Source organism: Chionomys nivalis, chromosome 2, assembly GCF_950005125.1.
Source record: "Chionomys nivalis chromosome 2, mChiNiv1.1, whole genome shotgun sequence".
In the NCBI taxonomy this organism is placed as follows: domain Eukaryota; kingdom Metazoa; phylum Chordata; class Mammalia; order Rodentia; family Cricetidae; genus Chionomys; species Chionomys nivalis.
Genome location: NC_080087.1, coordinates 82,281,376 through 82,304,282, shown reverse-complemented (window position 1 = coordinate 82,304,282; position 22,907 = coordinate 82,281,376). Strand labels below are relative to the sequence as shown.

Below are 22,907 nucleotides of genomic sequence, written 5' to 3'. Positions count from 1 at the left end.
TTTCTTGAGAACCTGCTCTTTGTCAGATGCTATGGTGTAGCAGTGGATCATACAACCACAACTTTCCCTTCCCTCATGCCTCTTGAAGGAGCTACAGCCTTTGAAGAAACACCACCTGTGAATGTATCAGACTCCTTTTGAGGAAAGTGAGGGAAATTGGGACAGGTCTGATCTGAAGTCTGATGAGGAGGATTGGGAACATTTATGTGTTTATGAGCAAAAATGATAATGTACTCATGTGAAAGTCAGCACAGCTTGTGGGAATTGGTTCTTCTTCTACCATGTGGATTTTAAGGATCCAACTCAGGCTGTCAGGCTTTCTCTGTAGCTTTGGAACCTATTCTGGAACTAGCTCTTGTAGACCAGGCTGGCCTTGAACTCACAGACATCCACCTGCCTCTGCCTCCTGACTGCTGGGATTAAAAGAGTGTCCTGGCTGGTAACAAGCATCTTAATCTGCTTAGCCATGTTGCTGGCACAAATAAGAACATATGTAGCTGCCACTAAGAAAAAATATCTAGGGGCTGGAGAGATGGGTTAGCAGTTACTGGCTGTTCTTCAGAGGACCTTGTTTTGGTTCCTAGCACCCACATGACCGGTCACAACCATCTAAAATTCTGGTTCCAGGGGATCTGACACCTTCTTCTGACCTTTTCAGCTATTGCACACTTGCAGGCAAAAACACTCACACACATAGAATGAAAATAAAATAAATCTTTAAGAAAAATACAGCTAGACAGATAGTCCTCCTGTTGCTGCCATACCTGCTATATACTTGTATGCGCAGTGAACTTGGTTTTGGGGTTTTATTTATTATTATTATTATTATTATTATTATTATTATTATTATTATTATTTGTTTTTCTTTATTTTTTAAAATATTTATTTATTTATTTATTTATTATGTATACAATATTCTGTCTGTATGCCTGCAGGCCAGAAGAGGGCACAAGACCTCATTACAGATGGTTGTGAGCCACCATGTGGTTGCTGGGAATTGAACTCAGGACCTTTGGAAGGGCAGGCAATGCTCTTAACCACTGAGCCATCTCTCCAGCCCCTTTCTTTCTCTTTAAAATAAAACAAAAAGACGGGTGGGTGTTCATACCTGAAATCCCAACATTCCACGTCTTGGGAGGCAGAGGCAGGAAGTTCAACATCATGAGTTTAGGAACAACATTGGCCTACATGAGTCCCAAGTCTTCCAGGGCTAAATAGCCAGACCCTATCCATTTCACCCCACCCACCCCATGAAAAACATGAGATTGTGGGGGCACATGCCTGTCATCTCAGCACTCAGAAGGCAGGGAGATCTCCAGTTCTAAGTCAGCTTCATAACAAGACTGTGTGGTTCTGGGACTGGGGGCGGGGGAACGATGGGACTACATGTTTAGGACAGTAAAGAAACTAAGATGACAGAAGAGTCTGAGATGTCCACAGAGGTGACGATTTACTTACAGGAGGGTAAGGGAGTAGGGAATGTTCTGTGGGAGATAGAGAGTCAAGAGATTTTGGGATAGGAAAAGGAATAGCAACTTCCTTGTACTCTAGGGTTTCCCAGAGTGCCTATGATGCACTTAGCGTCCAGTGGCCCTGCTTGACTTCTCTCCTCTCTGTTTCCCTGGGAGAATTCATTAACTTCTTTTTTGCTGAGACAGTGTATACTTTTTTGTGTGTACATATTTTTGAAATTTCTAAAAACAATAGTTATTACAAAAAATACTTTGGATTCTTTTGTCTTTTGACCCACTCTGGTTTGGTAACTAGCCTATTTGTTGATAAAATATGTGTTTCTCAAAGGCCTGGGTCAAGAACTATAGAAGATCTAGGCACCAGAGGTCTGGTGTTAAAGGATAACCCGTAAGCCCAACTTCTGGGCATCAATGGGGACTTCCGGGAAGCTTCAGCATCTTTATTGAGAGCAGGAGGTCTGGGGCTGGAGAGATGACTCAGCGGTTTAGAGCACTGACTGATCTTCTAGAGGACCTGAATTCAATTCCCAGCAACCACATGGTGGCTCACAATCATCTGTAATGAAGTCTGGTGCAGAACACTATATACATAATAAATAAATCTTGAAAAGAAAAAAGAACAGGAGATCTGAAGGCATAGTGTTTGTGCCCTGCAGATCTTACACAGTTGTAAGTAGTGCCTTCCCTTCTGTCTAACTTATTTTTCCCATTTGTAAAAGGCTATTTATGTCTCATAAATGTATGTGCCATTTATGTGTTATGTATGTGTGTGATGATAAGGATGAAATCACAGACTTTTCACATGCTTCGACAAATACAGTGCTATTGAGTTACACCCCTCTTCCCTCAAGCCTTACATATATCTTTTAAATTAGATCCCAAGCACTTGAGAAGCTGAAGGAGGGTTATCTCAAGTTCAAGGTCAGCTGGAGAACCTGTCTCAAACAAACAATAAAAATAGATGTCTGGGGATTCAGGCTAACTTACCTGTGATGAGCTGTTAGAATAGGACTTGTGAGGGACAGGATGTGATGGAGGAGCAAAGTCTTTGGGCTAGCTGTCTTCCTATACATTGTTTAGTCTCAGTCTTCTTACAGCTTCACTGAAGAAGCTGAATTATTTGCCAAAAGTCATAGTAGCAAGTGTCAGTGGGAGAACTAGGGTTTGAGCCAGGTTCCCTGACTACCCAGGTCTGTTTCTAAATGAAGAGAGCTGGCTGAACACTTATCTGTGGACCCCGTCTTACTTTTGGGCTCAGGGAAAAAGCCTGGGAAAGTGTTCCCTGGAACATCTCAGCTGTTTGCTTGGTTCCAGTTTTCACCTCTGGGGTTGGTAGGTACTTCCCAAGAAAGTTACACATTCTAAATCTGGTCAGATGCCAACAGTGTTGCTGGTTGTCTAGAAGCTTGCTATAGTAGGCTATCTCTTCTGGCTTTCCTCAAAAATAGAGTCAGGTTTGACCATGTGAAGACAGAGACCAGAGCAGCAGTGGATGCAGTTTTACATTTAAGTAGCCAAGACTGTTTTAAGTAGTAAAAAACCAGTTTAGATAGGCCTAAGGAGTATATTTATTGGCCTCTGGAACTGAAAAGTCTAGCCAGTAAAGAGGCTTCAGGCTCTGTGGACCTAGGTCTTCTCCCCTCACCTCTTGAGAATGCTCCATCTGTATTCGCTTCATTCAGAAGTAGCCGCTAGCCGCCTGATAGCAGAGGTAATGACTAATAACCTAGAGCTACTTTCCTCGGTAGTTAACGTTGAAAGTCCAAGAGAACTTGTTCAGGCTCTATCCCATGTCCACTTCTGCAGCCAAGAAAGACAGCTGATTGTTCAAGGGGAACTCACTGTTAGAACTAGAAGATGGAATGACTGACAGATGACCCCATCATAGTAAGATGGATGGTACTGCCAAGAGGTGCCATGGGAGAGTTGATGATGCCTTGTCCAGGTACTTGCTTGCTGCAAACAAGCAGCTAATATAGAGGGGCTGAGGTCCTCTGCCCTTAGTGAAAAGGGGCCATCCATTTAGTCTCATGAGTTACCATCTATACCCAACATTCAGTAAGTACCCTTCTGTCTTGAAGATAGAGGGATCACTCTTTTTTTCTTTTTTGTTTTGTCTCTTTGTGTGTTGTGCACATGTGCTATGGCAGGAATTAAGAGGTCTGAGAACAACTTTGAATATTGGCCCTTGCTCTCTCCCTTGATGAGAAAGGGTTGCTTCGTGTTCACCATTGAATGGCATTTGAGCTTCTGGGGATTCTCCTGTCTCATCTCTCACACCACTGTAGGAGCACTAGGATTACAGACAGGGATTGTCACTTCTGACTTTACCTGGATTCTAGCAATATGAACTCAAATCCTCAAGCTTGTGTGGCAAGTGCCATACCCCCGAGCTATCTCCTACCCCAAGGTCACTACTTTCAGGTTAGGTTTTTTGTTTGTTTCTTGTTTTGTTTTTTGAGATAGAATCTTACTATATAGCCCTGACTGGCCTCGAACTTTGCTGTGTAGCCCAAGTTGACTGTAAACTCATGGCAGTCCTCTTGTCATTCTTTTCCAGTTTTTTTTTTTAAAGATTTATGTATAAGAATGTTTTTGTCTCCTTAATATATGTGCACCACATGCACAAGTATTTGCAGAGACCAAAAGAAGGCATTGAACTTCTGGAACTGGAGTTCCAGATGTTTGTGAGTTGCTGTGTGGGTGATGGGAACCAAACCTGAGTCCTCTGCAAAAGCACCAAGTACTCTTAACCACTGAGTAATCTCTCCAGCCCCATTAGGGATGGCTTTTTTATTTTTATTTCATTTTATTTTTGAGACAGTCTGACTATGTAGCCCTGACTGAATTAAGTTCCAGGTAGAACTTACTACATAGATCAGGCTGGTCTCTAATTCAGAGATTTTTTTTAAACAAAGCAAAACTTTATTGGATTATATTTTACTTAGCCTGTGTGGCTCTCGTGCGCGCGCACACAAGCATGTGTGCTATAGTGTGTGTGTAGGTCAGAAAGAAAATTTGGACTTGTTCGCATCACATGAGTTCTGTGGATCAAACTCAGGTCCTTGGGTTTAGCTAAGGGATGATTTTCCAGTTTGGTCTTTACAGGTGGATTTGTGGAAACCCTAGTGCCCACTGCAAACCATCAGAGCCATGGAGTTGGGAGTGGTGATTAGTCAGCTTCTGGTCTATTTCTAGTTGGTTTCAAGAACCATGGCCACAGTGTTTTGTGGTTTTGTTGTGCTGTGTAGTAGTTCATAGTTGCTGTTTTAATGTGAGTTAGCTTCCAAGGTTTAAAAATAGGGAATTTTTTTCAGAGCCAGATTTCCTCTGTTCTATTAAAAACAAAACTCTGAAGACCTAATAATATGAATCTATTCCCACATGGCAACAGTTGATTAGAGTAGAATGGTGTATTCTGCCTTTAAACAGGCTGTGTACCTCGTAGCTCATTGTAGTCCCCAGTGGCCAGCTCTGTTCAAAGCCTAGCCTGGTGAGCATCTCATTTGAGACCTCATTATTCTGTCCCAAAGCTTTGCTGGAAGAAGCTAGATTGATGTCAGCATCTATTGGGGATATAGCCTGTTGCTTAGGAAAATTAACAACCCAGAAATGTGTACAGTTGACTGAGTGTGGTAGTACACACATTTAATCTCAGCACTCAGAGGCAGAGGTGGATTGGATCTCTGTGAGTTCGAGGTCAGCCTGGTCTACAAAGTGAGTTTCAGGACAGGCAAAGATACACAGAGAAATCCTGTCCCCCCCCCCCCAAAAAAAAAGTATTGTGCACAGTTTTTGCCTGAGAATTTGGCCATTCTTTTTATTGTAAATGCTCTTGGCATATTAAACCTCCCATCACAAATGTTCCATCGAAACAGTAACATGGTCTCGTATTGCATGAGCTGTTACCTAGTGGAGGAATTGCTCCCACTCCCAAGAGGTGTCCACTCATCCTCTGCTTGACCATTGCCAACAACCAGGCATTTACCACCTCTCACTTGGTGGCCAGCTCCATTCTTGGACAGATCCATTATATAGAAAGTATTTTTTATGTTGAGCCAACTGGCTCCTCTTTGGAACCTGCAGCTATACAATGTTGGAGCAGGGAGGGCAAGGGAGGTGCAGAGCTTCCGTTCACCCACCCTGTGTCCAGGACAGCACAGTGCTTTCTTGCTGTAAGTAGAAAGAAGCCTCAATTTGGGGTGTGGAGTTAGGGAACAACTTTTGTTTTGCTTTGTTTTTCAAGATAGGTCTTCTCTGTGTAGCCCTGGCTGTTCTAGAACAGCTGTAGGCTGTATAGACCTGACTGTCCTTGAACTCGGAAATCCACCTTCTGCCTCTTGAATACTAGAATTAAAAGCTGAAAATTCTTTTTAAAAATGTCAAAAAAAAATGTGTAACTTGTGAAATGGTATAACAATTTATTAGTAATTCCCATCTCCCCAAAGTAACCCTTCTCAGCAGCTTAAGAGTTCATGCTTTTACATGTGAAACACTAGTGGTGCAAAATACGTACTTCTATATAACTTTCTTTACAGAATCTTTTTTCTTTTTTTTTTTTTTTTTTTTTTTTGGTTTTTCGAGACAGGGTTTCTCTGTGGTTTTGGAGCCTGTCCTGGAACTAGCTCTTGTAGACCAGGCTGATCTCGAACTCACAGAGATCCGCCTGCCTCTGCCTCCCAAGTGCTGGGATTAAAGGCGTGCGCCACCACCGCCCGGCTCTTTACAGAATCTTAACTTTGTATCTTGGATTGACCTGGAACTCATAGCTTAATTCTCCAGCCTTAGCTTCCTGGAGGCTAGGATTACAGACAGCCACCTCTTGTGTATCTCATGCTGTCCCTCTTCATTAGATTTGCTTTTACCTCCCCTTGCATAGAATCTGCCTCAGTTTATTAGTTATACCCATTGAACCAGGTATTGTGATACACGCCTGCAATCTCAGGTCTCTAGTTTAAGGCAAGGAAGATTGTGAGTTCAGGCCAGCCTGGGGCCACATAAATTAGACCCTTTGTTTTGTCTGAAGAGATGGCTCAGTGGTTAAGCGTGCATACTAACTACACATTCAGAGAACCTGAGTTCAGTTCCCAGCACTCATATCATGTGGCTTACACCTGCCAGCTTCAGGGGAACTAAAGCCTTTGGGCACTTCAGATACCTACTTGTCATGCAATGTGTACATGTACATAAATGCTTGCATGCAAGCAACTATGATGTGTTCTCTCTCTCTCTCTCTCTCTCTCTCTCTCTCTCTCTCTCTCTCTCTCTCTCTCTCACACACACACACACACACACACAAGTTAAAAGGAATCGGCCAGAAGATAACAAGGCAGGTTTTTGTATTTGTTTTTAAAAATCTTGTTTGGCCTCATTCCACCCCAGTGTTTTGGGTTTTGCCTTGTTTTGCTCTGAGATAGCCTCACTATGTAGTCCTGGATATCCTAGAACTCAATATGTAGACAGGGTGACTTCAAACTCAGAGATCCACCTGTTTCTGCTTCCTTGGTGCTGAAATTAAAGGCATGTGTTACCACAACTGTCTGGGTTGGTTTCTAAAGTACACTCTGGACCAGCGAAATGACTCAGCAGGTAAAGGCACTTACCACCAAACCTTAATTTTCTGGTACCCACATGATCGAAAAGGAGAACCAACTCCCACAAGTTGTCCTCTGACCTCCACATGTGCTCTGTGTCATGTGCATATACAGGCATTTACACACAAAGTAAATAAAATGTAATGATTTTTTTTTTTTTTTTTTTTTTTTTGGTTTTTCGGGACAGGGTTTCTCTGTAGCTTTGGAGCCTGTCCTGGAACTCCCTTTGTAGACCAGGCTGGCCTCGAACTCACAGAGATCCGCCTGCCTCTGCCTCCCAAGTGCTGGGATTAAAGGCGTGCGCCACCACCGCCCGGCCTGTAATGATTTTTTTAATGAATAAAATACTATTTTAGGCTCTGGCTGACTGCATAGCTTGCATTTTGGTGAGAAGAAAAATCAACATAAGACAATATTTCATAGTGTCATATTATAAGAAATGAGAGCACTAATACATTTGAGTGACTCTGGAAGAGAGTCAGGGAGACTGTCTTTGAGGAAGTGATATTGTGCTGAGACCCAAGCAACTTAGGAGCTAGCCTGCAGGGGAAGGGAGACCAGTGAACAAGAAGGCACTGTGTCATGAGGTTGGAGAAACAATAGGAGTCATGCAGGGTACTTTTGGCCAAGGTAAATTTGATTTATTTAGATTCTTTAAGTGCAATTGGAAGTCATTGGAGACTTTAAGCCAGGAGATGACTTGTGATTTCTCCTTTAAAATTATTGATGGGAGACCTGTGTAACTTGGAACAAAGTTCACTTTCTCTCATCCTTTTCCCCACTGCTTCCATCAAAAAGAACTGATAGCTATACTAGTTTGTTCTCTTTTGAGATCCAGCCAGGCTTTTCAAGGCAACTTAGCCATATACAGCTATCCCCAACAGGGTGTGTAAGGCCAGCATAATGGGAGCCATCTCCTAAAGCCTGGGCCCTGCAGGTTCTATACACTGTAGGTCTGTGTATAGTTCTTAGTTCTTGGGCAGCCCTAGGGGAATGGAACTTAGGGCACTGTTTGCAAGAGACAGATGGGGGAAATGTTGGGTGGTTACTTTAAGCTCCAGACACTTGAGAAAGGCCTCTAGAAACAAGTTAGCCGAAAATTAGACCTGCTGTTTGCCCACTTCAAACAACTTCTATTTAGTCCCTGCTTAAGAATTTGGACATTTTCTTTCTTATTTGAGTGTCTTTGCTGCTGCTGCTGCTGCTGCTGCTGCCGCTGCTGCCACCGCCAGTTCCTCTGTCTAGTCCTGACAGTCCTGGAACTCACTCTGTAGACCAGAGTGGCCTCAAACTCAGAGAGACCTGCCTGCTTCTGCCTCCCTAGGATTAAAAGTATATGCCACCATCGCCCAACCAAGTGTCTTTGCTTTTTATTCTGCCTCATTCCCTTCAAGTTGGTACTCTGTTGTCTCTTGGATAACATTCTGGTGTTCTGAAAATCAAGGGACTTCCACGTTGGAGTCTGGGGCTGAGGTTGACTTCAAGGACTGAAGAGGAGGGCTTCGGGTGGTGGGGGGACCTTGTAGTAGAAAGGTGGAGTCTTAGAGTTCAGAGCCAAGTCTGTTCCAGAGTAGAAGAGCTGTGTTGAAGGGCGTGAGATCCCTTCATGGTGGTGATCTTTAAACAGGTCTGTTCATGTTTGTGCCCCGGGTCTCATATTTATCAGCTAGTTTGTGACCAGATTGTTATCTGCTGTCAACATGTACTATCTGCATACCTGGGGTATTTCCTGCATTCACCATCCCACCTTCCACCCTTGAGTCAGAATTGATGGTTTTGGTTAATTAGGGAGCTTGCTAATGAGCAATCACTGTCTAACTCTGAGAGGAGTCAGCTGTAGACTAACAAGGTCATGTGTCTGTTTTGTCACGTCACCTTGAGCCAGACCTTCCTTCCTTCAGATCTTTTCCCAAATGCACAGCATCTCTTCCTTTCTGTATACCCTTCTGACTTAATCTTTGATTTGGGTCAACCTCCTTTGGTTCTGTGCTGTCCAGTTGTGAGACAATTCTTCCCCTTAGTCTCTGAGGGTCTGGTCTTGAAATGCCGGTCATACCTGTTTCCTGAGTCCACAGTTAGAGAGGAGCTGGTTCATTGTCTGAGGGTCTGGTCTTGGGGTGCCAGTCATGCCTGTTCCCTGGGTCCACAGTTGGAGAGGAGCTGGTTCAGTGTCTGCTACTGGCTTCATCTTTCTCCCAAAAACTCAGAAGAAACTCCATGAAACATGAAGTATCCTCAGCCCATATTCATCATAACAGTTTAAGCCCTGCACTTCCTCTGATCCCTTTGCTTTCTTTTCCAGGAGCCTGGAGAGAGGTGTGGCTGGACCAAGACCTCCCCTGATGTAAGCAGGCTCCCTCCTCCCCCCACCACCCGTTGCCACCACGCCAGGGGACATCCTCAAGCCCTGGCCCTTAGGGGAGAGGTAACAGGAGCCCAGAGCCGAGACCATGTGACGGCGCTGGCCCTTGCCACCGCCGTCCCCCAACCCTGGCCCCAGGCCTGGCACCATGATGTTCCGAGACCAAGTAGGCATCCTCGCTAGCTGGTTCAAGGGCTGGAATGAATGTGAGCAGACAGTGGCTCTGCTGTCGCTTCTGAAGCGGGTCACCCGTACCCAAGCCCGCTTTCTGCAGCTCTGCCTGGAGCACTCGCTGGCAGACTGCAATGATATCCACCTGCTGGAGTCAGAGGCCAACAGTGCTGGTGAGTGTCTGCCCCTAGAGATGGGAGTACAGTGGGGAGAGCAAGAGCAGGTGCCAGATGCTATGGAGACCAACAACAGTGGTGCTGAGAAATGTCTGTTCTGTGCTTGTCTGCTCTCCTGGGGCTGTGTTGTTGTCAGCTTTCCTCAGATGTAGAACGGGGATTCCCAGGAGGGCATTACAAACTGGAACTGCCCATATAGAGGAAGGGTGGTGTTGGGTAACTTGTATGAGCTGCCAAAAGGAACAGGCAAGTCATGAAGTAACATGGTGGAAGGTGAGTGGTGGTGTGTTTTCCTGGCTCTAGGACACCAGAGCTAGGAAAGGATCTCAGAACTCGTAGAAGAGGCTGTCTGTGCTAGATTCACCTCCTAAAGTAGATTGGCCACAGGTACGACAGCTCCAAGAGTTCCCTAAGTACCCAGTGGAGAGGCACTCTGTCCACTGAAGCTGGCACTGGGATGGGTGAGCCAGACGTCCTAGAACCCGTCCCTAGAATTCAGGAACAGTCAGTCAGTCCAGAGAACCATCTCAAGGGCTACTGCTAAAACATAGGTCCTTCTGAGCCTTGACATCTAGCTGGGTGCAACACTGCTGATCTCAGTGACACAGGTGGGAGATGGAGGTCAGAGAAGGGGAGAGTTGTGGATAACAAAATTTAGCTGGGACGGGAACTGAGGGACCCCTTGCAGAGTTACCCATATTCTTTCTACCTTCAGCCTCATAACAGCAGTTCCCATGGAACCTTTGCAAGCCAAGTGCCCCTTAACTTGTATCAGGTCATCTGATGGCTCTTGAGTCACATTGTCTAGGCTGAAGTCATAGTTATTATTTGCCATAATAGTGCCTCAATTTCCTCATCTTTAAAGGTGGTAATTCCACCTATGTTTAGGGTGCTTCTGAGGAGCCAGTGAGTTCATGCAGGTGGAGTGCCTGGTAAGCAGTAAATGCTTAGTAACTGTCAATTGTCTTTATTGTCAGTCACACTTATACTCCTCAGAACTACCCTATGAGATTAGTACTGTTATCCCTATTTTACATGTGAGGACTCCAGCATATGTTTCTAAGATTGGGATTTAGGGAACCACAGAGCTGCTTGGCCTCTGTTAACTCCCCAGGCCCAGTCGTCATAGAAATACCGTTATTTCTTACTGAATTGGATATACAAGCTACAGAAGCATCATGGCACAACATAAGATAGTTACATAGATTAGGAGTCATGTTGGCCTGATGCTCATCAGGCAGATAAAGAGCAGTCAGAGCCCAGCTTAGCCATAGCAGACTTAGAGCTCAGCAGTCTCCCACCCTTGCCAGCCTCTCCACCAGGAAAAAAGGCTCCCACACTGGAGAGATGAGGTGGTGTTCTTTTGGAATAAGCCTGTGTTTTATGCAGTTTCATCCCACCCTACTACCCTGTCCTGAGCACCAGCCTTATCTGTTTATCAGGTCAGCTGTGTACTTTGCTGCTGTTGATTTTTTTTTTAAATGAGGGGCCATTTTATTTGTTTGTTTGTTTGTTTATTTATTATGTATACAAGATTCTGTCTGTGTGTATGTCTGCAGGCCAAAAGCGGGCACCAGACCTCATTACAGATGGTTATGAGCCACCATGTGGTTGCTGGGAATTGAACTCAGAACCTTTGGAAGAGCAGGCAATGCTCTTAACCACTGAGCCATCTCTCCAGCCCTGCTGCTGTTGATTTGAGAGCACTTTCAGGGTTTTCATCCTTTTCAGAACTTCCAAGTAAAACCAGTTGTTGCAGAAGATTAAAGGTGGGGTCTCCTTGCCCTATTCTCATGATTTGTGCAATACGAGTAAAGACATTTCCTCTTAATTTTGCCATGTTACGGGTGGGGTGGTTATTTGTGTGTTTTGAAACAAGGTCTCCCATTTTGCAGCCCTGCATGGCCTGGAACACTCTATATAAACCAGGCTGGCCTCAAACTCAGAGATCCACTTGCTTCTGCTTCCTGGGTGCTGGAATTAAAGGTGTGTACCCCAACTCTTGACCTTTTTTCTTTTCTTTTTTTTTTTTTTTTAAATAGTTGTTGTTTGTTTTTGAGACAGAGTTTCTCTGTGTAACAGCCCTGGATATCCTGCAACTCTTTGTAGACCAGGCTGGCTTCAAACTTAGAGATCGCCTACCTCTGCTTCCTGAGTGCTGGGATTAAAGGCATGCGCCACCGCTACCACCACTACATTGGCTGATAGTTTTTTTTTTTTTTAAATATCCGGGCGATGGTGGCGCACGCCTTTAATCCCAGCACTTGGGAGGCAGAGGCAGGCGGATCTCTGTGAGTTCGAGACCAGCCTGGTCTACAGAGCTAGTTCCAGGACAGGCTCCAAAGCCACAGAGAAACCCTGTCTCGAAAAACCAAAATAAATAAATAAATATTTATTTCTTAAGTATGATGTTATATCTGCATGCATGCTTGTAGCCAGAAGAGGGTGCCAGCTCTCATTACAGATGGTTATGAGCTACCATGTGGTTGCTGGGAATTGAACTCAGTACCTCTGGAAGAGCACCCACTGCTGTTAACCACTGAACCATCTTTCCAACCTCATAGTTTTTTTTTTTTTGGTTTTTTTTTTTTTTTTTTTGAGACAGGATCTCAGCCAATAGGCCATTGGGCTTGCAGTGCAGTGACTCTGCCTATTTAATCTGGAGTTACAGGCCTGGGCACTCATGCTTCCAGTGACCTTGTCTTTATTGTTGTCTAACCCTCACGGCACCTGTAAGGAAAGTCTGTTTTATGAATGGGGAAGCTAAGTGTTTGCCCTGAGATACAGAATAGGCTAGAGCAGTGATTCTCAACCTTCCTAATGCTACGACCCTTTAATACAGTTTTGATACACACATAACTCATGTTGTGATGCCTTCCAAGAAGAAAATTATTATTCTCTGTAGCTTTGAAGCCTGTCCTGGAAGTAGCTCTTATAGACCAGGCTGGCCTTGAACTCACAGAGATCCGCCTGCCTCCCCCTCCCCAAGTGCTGGGATTAAAGGTGCGCCACCACTGCCTGGCAGCATAAAATTATTTTGTTACTACTTCATAATTATAATTTTGCTGCTATTATGAATCATAGTGTAAATACCTGATATGCAGGAGGATGTCTGCTATGCGACCCCCAGAGGGTTCACAACCCACAGATTGAAACCTGCAGGGATGGAGGGTAGGAATCAAATTTGACTTGGGAACAGTTGCTGCTAGCTCTGTCTGCTACTTGGTTTTGCTCCTCCAGGCTGTAGTAAGGACCTTTTAAGCAGCTCTAGGATGAATCCCTAGGTGACTCTGGAATGCCTACTCTGGAAGTATTTCTAAAGTATTTGCTCTTACCACATTGCCAGTGAACAATATTCTATAAAAATAGTGGAGGCCCTTGCTTTCTTTTGTTTGTTTTTTGTTTTGGGTTTTTTTTTTGTTGTTGTTGTTGTTGTTGTTTGTTTTCCAAGCAGGACTTCTCTGTGTGGCCCTGGCTATCCTGAAACTCACTTTGTAGACTAGGCTGGCCATGAACGCACAGAGATCTGCCTGCCTCTGTCCTCAAAAAGCTGGAATTAAAAGTGTGTGCCATCATGCCTGGCTGTGAAGGCCCCTTTCTAAACAGTTGCATTGGCATTTTGGGGAGAGCTCAGCCAGGGCTGGAGGAATGAATTGCATGATGGTGAATATATGAATCAAGGTCTTACGTGCCTGTCATGTTTTCAATGAAGCTGGCACTTGATGTGTAGAGAGATAAGGAAAACAGAATGAGGGAAGAGGGGGAGGCCTTTGCATATCTCATAGTGGGCAGGAAGGGTGCCTGCCAGGATTATAGCAAAACATCACTTGTAGGGAAGTGTTCATGGGTAAGTCTGTGAGGCCTTGAATGCTTCTTCCTAATGAATGTGAGATCTTTAAGACTAAAGAGGTGGCATCTCCTGTCAGTTACACCCTTAGGTAGACTCCTCCACTCTCCTGCTTGTTTCTACCTCTTAGAACTGGAATCTGGCTCTTGGGAGGAGCTCTCTCTGATATTTCTCTTGTTCTACTCATTGTGGTTCTTCATGGCTTTGTGTTTCCCACACATGTGTCATCGGAGTCTTAGGAGGGGGAGTGGAATGACTAAAATCCAGATTCTCAATTCTCACCTCCCCAGACACAGTAAGTGAGGCTCCCGAGGGAATGGGCCTAAGAGAGGGATCTGGGAACTAGGTTCTTTGGGGGGAGGGGGCAAGAGAGGGGGACGAGACAGTGTTTCTCTGTGTGGCTCTGGCTATTCTGGAACTTGCCGTTTTGGAACGAGACCAGGTTGGCCTTGAATTCACAGATCCGCCAGTCTCTGTCTCCTCGGTGCTGGGATTAAAGGCGTGAACCACTGCCACCTGCACCAACTGGGATCCAGGTTCTTGTAATGACCAAGGTGATCCATGTCCTTTGGTCCATCTATACTTGTCTTGGAATGGCAGGCACATGAGGGTTCTAGATCTAGGTCTGCAGCCTTGGCTATGAGTACATGTGCCATAGTGGGCTTAGCCATTCTGAGCATACTACTTTCTTTGTGGAGGAGGTTCCAGCACATTCTAGAGCAATAGCTCTTAGTATCTAACACATAGTAGGATATAGTTGAGTGTAGAGAGATTGCTTAGCAAATGTGAAGCTGTGAGTTCTTTCCTCGGCACTAACAAAAATAAATTAAAATATAATAAGTGCCCTCCTCATGGTATCTGCCCCTTTTCTGCCCTCCCCAGAAAGAGTCATACTTATCCAACTAGCCAAATCTTGAGTTCATTTGTCCTAATAGTCCTTAATTAAGAGGCACCTATTCCAGTGGAAGTTTCTCTGAATCTCTTAAGATCCCCTGAGATCAGGATGCCTAGGAAGTAAGAGAGGCCCTGCTGCCTTCTCCAGTACGACCTCTGGGTTGAGTCTTGGCTGTCCATCTCCCTGGATTCATAGATAATCCAGGGGGCTGAGAGAAATTGACCTTAGTATGTCCTAGTCTTGACTTCATGCTACAGTCCCCTAGGAACTTTTCAAAAATAATAGACTTAGTGTTCTCTTAGATCTAACACTCCAGAATTGGTTCTGATATTCACCCAGTGGTGAAGCACCGGCCTAGGTGCTGGTGCTGCTACTGATTCTGGATCTGTCCAGGAAGGTGGTGAGTGAGCAGTCATGTGAACGACTTAGAGAAGAAGGGAAATGGGTTTACTGCTGTGGAAAAGGACTCCAGCCCAGGTCTGCTCTTCCACTTAAGCATCTGGGAGGGCATGCGGATATTCCCCATCCCTGGTCAGGTTGCCATGTAGGTTTTAAGGAAACAGAATCTGAGGTAACATCCAAGACCAGAAAAGAAAAGCGGGACTCCAGGTCCCTGAGCAGGGGAGAAGAGTATATTAGTTTGCCTTCTATTGCTGTGATAAAACATTGATCAAAAGCACCTTGGGGAGGGAAGGGTTTATTCATCTTATGGTCCATCCTAAAAGGATATCAAGGCAGGAACTGAAGCAGATACCACTGAAGAACACTGCTTACTGGCCTTTTCCTCAGTAGCTTGTTTGACCTGCCTTCTTATACCTGCCTACAGTGGTCTGGGCTCGCCCACAGAAAATAAATCAAGAAAATGTCTTACAGGCTTGCCTACAGGCCAGTCTTCTGAGAATCCTTTTTCTAGAAAAGTTCTAGTTTGTATTAGGTTGACAAAACAACAACCACCAACCAGGACTGAGAGGTCTAGGATTCCCACTTGTTATCATCCCTACTTCTCCTGGTTCTTCTCTGCCGTTTGGAGCTCTACTAGCAATCGTGGCTCTCTTTCTTACTGAGTATGCCTTGGGCCATAAGGGTGTTCCCATGGAGTCCTGTGGTAGGAGGAGATTGAGCCTAGGCAGCTAAAATCTCTTCTCCCTTATCCTGTGGCTTCCTGGGCTACATTTCCTGCACTCCTCATGTCCAGTCTTCTGAGTCAGTCCCCATATCTAGCAAGTTTAAGCTTCTCCCTCTCTGGCTCTGTGAATTTGGGTGGGGAAACTGAGGTCAGAAGGGACCATGGCAAGTGAGTCATCAGAGCTCATCCTCTGATGCCCCCACCCTTCCCTTTCAGGCTCTACTGGCATAGTTCATCAAACAAAAATATGAACCTCTGGTTCTCCCTGATGTCTGTGTTAACTGGGGTAAGCCAGAGAAGGGTATGTCTGGAACCAAACCCCAGCCCCTCTGACTAGTGCCAGAGGCCAGCATGATTGTTGCAATAGCTAAGCACATAAAAATGGGTTTGCTCTTATGATCGTCTCAAAGATATATTTGGCTCCTATGATTTGCCAGAATCCAAGGTCATGACCTACTTAGCTTGGGTTGTCTGACCAGTCTGCCCTGTAACCGCTGTGCTAAGGAGGGCACTCACACAATCTCCTTTACTCTATGTCCTCAGAGTCCAAATCTGCAGTTAGGAGAGAAGCAACTGCTGGCATCCCAGCATTGCTTGGTCCCTCAACCCCAGTCCACCCATCTCCAGAATTTCATCACTACAAATTTATGCTTCTAACTCTAAGGCCAGACATGTGTCTGGTTTTGGTAAATAATTTTGTAAAATTCCCCACCCCTGTGGGGAATCTTAAGGGGGAGTCCCAGATGTTCTCTGCTAAGTGAACCACTAGCTCAGCACCTCTGAGACAACCTGGAAGATTTCTACTCAGGAGCAGTGGAGGTGAGGGTTTGTGTGCTGAGAACGTGCTCATGCCAGGTGTTTTGCGCCCTTCTGTTGACTCTCTGCAACCCTGTCACCTCAGGACTTTAACAGCCAGCATTATATAGACAAATGACCAAGATTCGGAGAATGTAGAGAACTGGCTCATGGTTACAGTGTACTAAGTCATGGAAACAGAAATTTTTTTGTTTGTTTTTTTGTTTTTATATTTTGTCGTTTTTGAAACAGGGCTTCTCTGTGTAGCTCTGGCTGTCCTGGAACTTGCTTTGTAGACTAGACTGGCCCCGAACTCACAGAGATCCACCTGGGATTAAAGATCTGAGCTGAGATTAAAGGTACCACTGCCCAGCTCAGATTTTTTACCCAGGCAGGTTTTTCCTTTTGAACTTGCAGAATATGCTCTGCCAGAACTTAAGGCAAATGACTGAATTTGTGAGATCCAAGAGAGGGCACACTATCCACAGACACTACTACCTACCAACAGACCATCTGGGTTCAATTGTGCAGGTATTCATTGGGCCCCTGCTCTACCTTAATTCTGGGCCAAAGTTTTTTGATCTGGGCTGGAAACTAGAAGTTCATCTCCACCCGTCATCTGTAGCCCCAGCTGTGCTCCCCCCAAGGGGCCTGAGGCTGTGCACATTCCTTGGATTCATTCCAGTGCTCATTGATGCTTCCCAGTCCTGGGAGGCCCGCCCTTCCCACCACCACCACCACTCAGATACATGAACACACATTTCCCCAGGGTTAGCCTTCATTGGTCCAAAACTACTCTCCTTTCTGGGCAGTAGAACAAGGTCCTTCTTTGAGCCCAACCCTTGAGACTATTCTGTCACGTCCCTGGCAGTACCAGAGGAGAAGCTGCATCCCGTAGCCCTGGGGTCCTGGCAGTACTCTGGGAGTGGGGGAAGGTTTAGACAAGGCTTTTCTGTGTCCTAGATGCCTCTGGCTACACTGTAAGGCCTCAACAACAGCAATTGAGAAGTCAGGGTAGGGATGAAGGGGCTGGCTGATTACAAGAGGAGCATGGAGAGAAACACCCGTCACTGAGCCACATCCTGCACATTTACTACATGCAGACTGTTAATCTTTCATGGACACCATTCCCTAAATCTGAGCAGCCAAGATCTCAGGAACCCTGTACTCCTTTTACAGAAGAGAAAGCATATTGCTCTGACAGCTAGACAGCAAGACTTTTGACTTTGTCCTTAATATTACTGTATTTCTTCATGCTGTATTGCTTATCAAGAATTAAAAGTTTAAGAAATAGGGGGCTGGAGAGATGGCTCAGTGTTAAGAGCACTGACTGCTCTTCTAGAGGACCTGGGTTCAATTCCCAGCACTCATATGGCAGCTCACAACTGTCTGTAACTCCGAGATCCAGCACCCTCACACAGATATACATACAGGCTAAAAACACCAATAAAATAATTTTTTTTGGTTTTTTGAGACAGGGTTTCTCTGTGGTTTTGGTTCCTGTCCTGGAACTAGCTCTTGTAGACCAGGCTGGTCTCGAACTCACAGAGATCCGCCTGCCTCTGCCTCCCAAGTGCTGGGATTAAAGGCGTGCGCCACCACCGCCCGACCCAATAAAATAATTTTTAAAAAGTTTAGGAAATAAATCCAAAAAAGGGACATCCAAGAGTTATGTGACACAGTGCCAGATGGAGGTGGGAGAATAGGGAAGAAGCAGCTTCCTGACTTGAGGAAGGACTTGCCCCACTTCAGAAGGACCTTTAAATATTGCAGTGGTTGGAGGAAGAGTTTAATGGTCCTGGAGAGATGATTGAGATGAAGATAGATGAGGGAGGCAGTTTCCTGGCCTTGAGTGGCAGATACTGTGTGAGAACAGTGAAAACTGAAAGCGTAGGTTCTGGACGATAGAAAGTTACCATAAAGCGTGGAGGATGACTCAGTGTTATCACTGACTACTCTTCACAGACCCAGGTCCATTCCCAGCATTCGCATGGCAGCTCTCAACTGTCTTAACTCCAGTATCTGGGGATCTGGCATCCTCCTCTGGCCTCCACTGGTATTGCATGCGAATGGTGCACAGACACACAGACAAAACACGCATACACATAAAATGAAGGAAAAAGGTTTTTAAAGTTGTGAAAATTAGGCTGAGCGCACGCCTTTAGCCCAGCTCTCGGGAGGCAGAGGCAGGTAGATTTCTGTGAGTTTGAGGCCAGCCTGCTCTACAGAGTGAATTCCAGGACTGGCTTGATAGCTACTGAGAAACCCTGTCTCAAAAAACCAGGAAAAAAAAATTGTGAAAGTTTCTTTGCATTTTGTCAAGGCATAGTTCTCAGCTTTCTTACTTGCCAGCTTCCCAAATCTTATGTGTGTATAGAAATAGTAAAATGAGTCGGGCGATGGTGGCGCACGCCTTTAATCCCAGCACTCGGGAGGCAGAGGCAGGCGGATCACTGTGAGTTCGAGGCCAGTCTGGTCTACAAGAGCGAGTTCCAGGACAGACATCGAAGCTACAGAGAAACCCTGTCTCAAAAAAAAAAACAAAAAAAAAAGAAAGAAAGAAAAAAGAAAAAAAATAGTAAAATGGTTAAGGTAAGGATGGACAGCAGTCAATGTTCTTAGCATGGGCTCAGTAAGTGTCAGCCATCACTGCTGACCTTAGGAGGAGTGCTTGCTGTAATGCTAGTTCTGCTACTCTTGGGCTGGTGCTGAAGTTGATGGCTTTGAGTGGATTAATTCCCAAGCACTTTTAACAGGAGCTCTCTAAGAAAGCATGGAGCAGAGACCTGCAAGCCGGGCCAGGCCCCAGGAGTTGGGAGTTTCATGATTCGTTCCAAGAGCTACAGGTTTAAGTAGAATTAGAAACTAATGTGAATTCCAGGCTACAGAATTAGGACAAAAGGTGCAGAAGAGGCCTTGGCAAGTTTCTGTGTATCCATTCTGCCTTGTGACTAGAGGACACATGACTTTTTTCCATCTTGAATCTGAGGCCTCTTATATGCTAGGTATGTGCTCTTTACTGCTGGGCCATATCCCCAGTGCATGCTCCCTCTCATCCTCCCTCCGTGTCTCTGTCTCTCTGTCTCTCTCTCTCTCTCTTTTGGAGATAGGATCTTGCTAAGGCTGACCTTGAATTTACCAGGCCTTAAACAGGGATTATAGGCCCACACTCTCAGGCCTGGCTATATCTAGGTTTCTGAGACCAAATTCCATTCTGTTTCCTTTGGAATCTTTGTATACTGTTGAAAAGGAAAAAAAAAAAAAAACAGTAGAATATACTAAATAGTAATAAAAAGTAAAAACAGTTTCCTGTTTTAACTAACCTTAAGTTGTGATCTGTCTTACTTGGTTCTAGCAGCTATGCTAAGTAGGAATGATTCTGAGTTTCCTTTACAGATACAGTAGAGCGGAGACTGGGCACAGTGGAACACTCAGGAAGCTGAGGCAAGAGGATTTAGGATTTGGGGCCAGTCTGAGCTTCCTAGTGAGACTCTGTCTTAAAGGGAGTGGGGAAAGGTGTGGAATTTGAAGCTCGCTTTTAACATATGCTAAAATTGGAACAATGCAGTGATGATACTCAAATTTATGAAGTATTCCATATTGTTTTTGTGTGGTGTGTTAAATTAACCAAAATGGGCTGGCAGGTGACTGAATTGGTAAATGCACTTGCAGGCGAGTCTGACACCTTAAGTTGGGTCATGCTGTATGCAGGGAGGATCATCTTACGATAACTTACCTAAAATCTAACTGGTGAAGAATCTAGACCATCTTATACCAGAGAAAAAACTTTTTTTTAAATATTTATTTATTATGTATACAATATTCTGTCAGTGTGCATGTCTGCAGGCCAGAAGAGGGCACCAGACCTCTTTACAGATGGTTGTGAGCCACCATGTGGTTGCCGGGAATTGAACTCAGGACCTTTGGAAGAGCAGGCAATGCTCTTAACTACTGAGCCATCTCTCCAGCCCGAGAAAAAACTTTTTTCTTTTCTTATTTTTGGAGGGGAGTGAGGAGGGGTGATTTCAAGGTGTGGTTTCTCTGTGTAACCCTGGCTATCCTGGAACTCGCTTTTATAGACCAGGCTGGCCTTGAACCCAGAGATCCGCTTGCCTCTGTCTCCCAAGTACTAGGATTAAAGGCATGTGCCACTACTACACAGCTGAGAATAAGCTTTTTTTAAAAAAAATTATTTATTATTTATACAATGATCTGTCTGCATGTATGCCTGCCTACCAGAAGAGGGCACCAGATCTCATAGATGGTTGTGAGCCACCATGTGGTTGTTGGGACTTGAACTCAGGACCTCTGGAAAAGCAGCCAGTGCTCTTTTTTTTTTTTTTAATATTTATTTATTATGTATACAGCATTCCTTCCATGTATGTCTGCAGGCCAGAAGAGGGCACCAGACCCCATTACAGATGGTTGTGAGCCACCATATGGTTGCTAGGAATTAAACTCAGGACCTCTGGAAGAACAGCCAGTGCTCTTAACCTCTGAGCCATCTCTCCATCCCGAGAATAAGCTTTTAACTTGTATTTTAACACCTTCTCCATTTAGGCAGGATGGAGGAAAGGAGGTATTGGCAAGTAGATATAGCAATGGAACAAGCCTTCATGTAGTAGGAGGCGCTTCCATGTGACTGATTGGATTGGAGGTCACTGCAGGTTTTTGAGGACAGGAGTGATAGAACTAGGAAAAATGGCTTTAGAAGAGGGAACTTGTCTTGATCTCAGCTCTACAAGGAGCAGGGTCAAGAATAATAAATGGGAAAAGTAGAGGAGACTGGAACTGAGGGAGAGACCATGAGCTTCAGGTTTTTGATAGTGTCTACTCATATTCCTAATGTTCATTTTTATTTCCTCTGTAGCCATCGTCAGCCAGTGGCAACAGGAGTCCAAAGAGAAGGTGGTATCCCTCTTGCTATCCCACCTGCCCCTACTCCAACCAGGCAACACAGAGGCCAAGTCCGAGTACATGAGACTGCTGCAGAAGGTGCTGGCCTACTCCATCGAGAGCAATGCCTTCATTGAGGAGAGCCGCCAACTTCTCTCCTATGCCCTCATTCACCCAGCCACCACGCTGGAGGACCGCAGTGCGCTCGCCCTCTGGTTGAACCATCTGGAAGAGCGGCTGGCTAGTGGTTTTCGCACCCGACCAGAGCCCTCCTACCATTCACGCCAGGGCTCAGATGAGTGGGGGGGACCTGCAGAGCTGACCCCTGGAGAGGCAGGACCAGGCTGGCAAGACAAGCCACCCCGAGAAAATGGACATGTACCCTTCCACCCATCCAGCTCAGTGCCGCCGGCCATCAACAGTATTGGGAGCAATGCAAACACAGGTGAGGGCTGTCTTCCTAGGTGGCTGTAACTGCTTGAAAATAGAATGGGATATCTTCTCTTGCTTTGTGGCCCCATCACCCTCTGAGCCTCAGCTTTATGAGGAAGGCAGTACAGAAGTTTGAAGTGGTCTTCTCAGAGCCGAATCTGACCTTTAGATGTGTCTTAGGAACTCACATTTGATTTGGTTTTAAACAAATGTAGTATATTTATAAAATTTTTAAAATCAAATTTCTAGCTTCTCTGAAAAAGTCTATAGAGATCTAGAGCTTCACAGACTATATTCCTAGTGGCAACTTTTGAGGAAGAGCTAAGTAGTTATGCTCGTACATGAGCCCCTGAGACCCCCTCAGCATTTCTTTCCTTTATTTATTTACTTACTTATTTAATGTGTGGGTGGATTTTTGCTAGCCTGTCTTTGTAACATGCTCATACAGTATCTGAAGAGTCCAGAAGAGAGTTCTCTAGAACGAGAGTTGCAGATGGTTGTGAGCCACCATGTGGGTTCTGGGAACTGAACTCTGGTCCTCTGCAAGAGCAACAAGTGCTCTCAACCACTGAACCATCTCTCCAGCCTCCCTATCAACATTTCTCATACCTGACTTACTTCTGAGGACCCCTGGCAGGGATGGATACCATCCCCTGAGGTTTCTCTCCCTCACTCAGGATTTTGGTCTCTGGTCTTATTAGCTTCCAGCATGAGAAGTATCTATAAATTTGACACTGCAGAGCGTCAACTCTTGATAGTGGAGCATTGGTGCCGGGTGTTCTCAGCAGCACTATTACAAATACAGCCTCACTTAAGCCTCCTCACACACCATTAGGCCTATGATTTCACAAATGAGGACTCAGAACTCAAAGAGCAGAAATCATAGATCACACGTAGAACAAGTAGTGGAACTGGCCAAGGTTCAGACTTGAGCAGTCTAGGCCATAGGCCAGAACTGCCTCTGACCAGTGCTGTCCTGCTAACCAGCTAGGCCCAGAGGGTGGGTAAAACAGGAGCTGGTATTAAGGTACATTTTTGAATTGTTAGCTGAGATGAACAGTGTGAGGCACTGTGGCTTTTCCAAACTATGATGACTGGCATGACCTAATTGAAGGTGAGTGCTCACAATTTAGCCTTAGGT

General features: G+C 45.1%; 1 protein-coding gene across 1 annotated transcript in view; it reads left to right on the top strand.

Moving 5' to 3' along the window:
• Samd4b (sterile alpha motif domain containing 4B) overlaps positions 1–22,907 on the top strand; it is a 41,632-nt gene that overhangs the window by 5,750 nt on the left and 12,975 nt on the right. Inside the window, exons 2-3 of the mRNA XM_057755269.1 lie at positions 9,369–9,772; positions 21,309–21,779. Of these exons, the coding sequence (XP_057611252.1) occupies positions 9,577–9,772; positions 21,309–21,779 (667 nt within the window). The 5' untranslated portion in view covers positions 9,369–9,576. The remainder of the gene's footprint in view (positions 1–9,368; positions 9,773–21,308; positions 21,780–22,907) is intronic.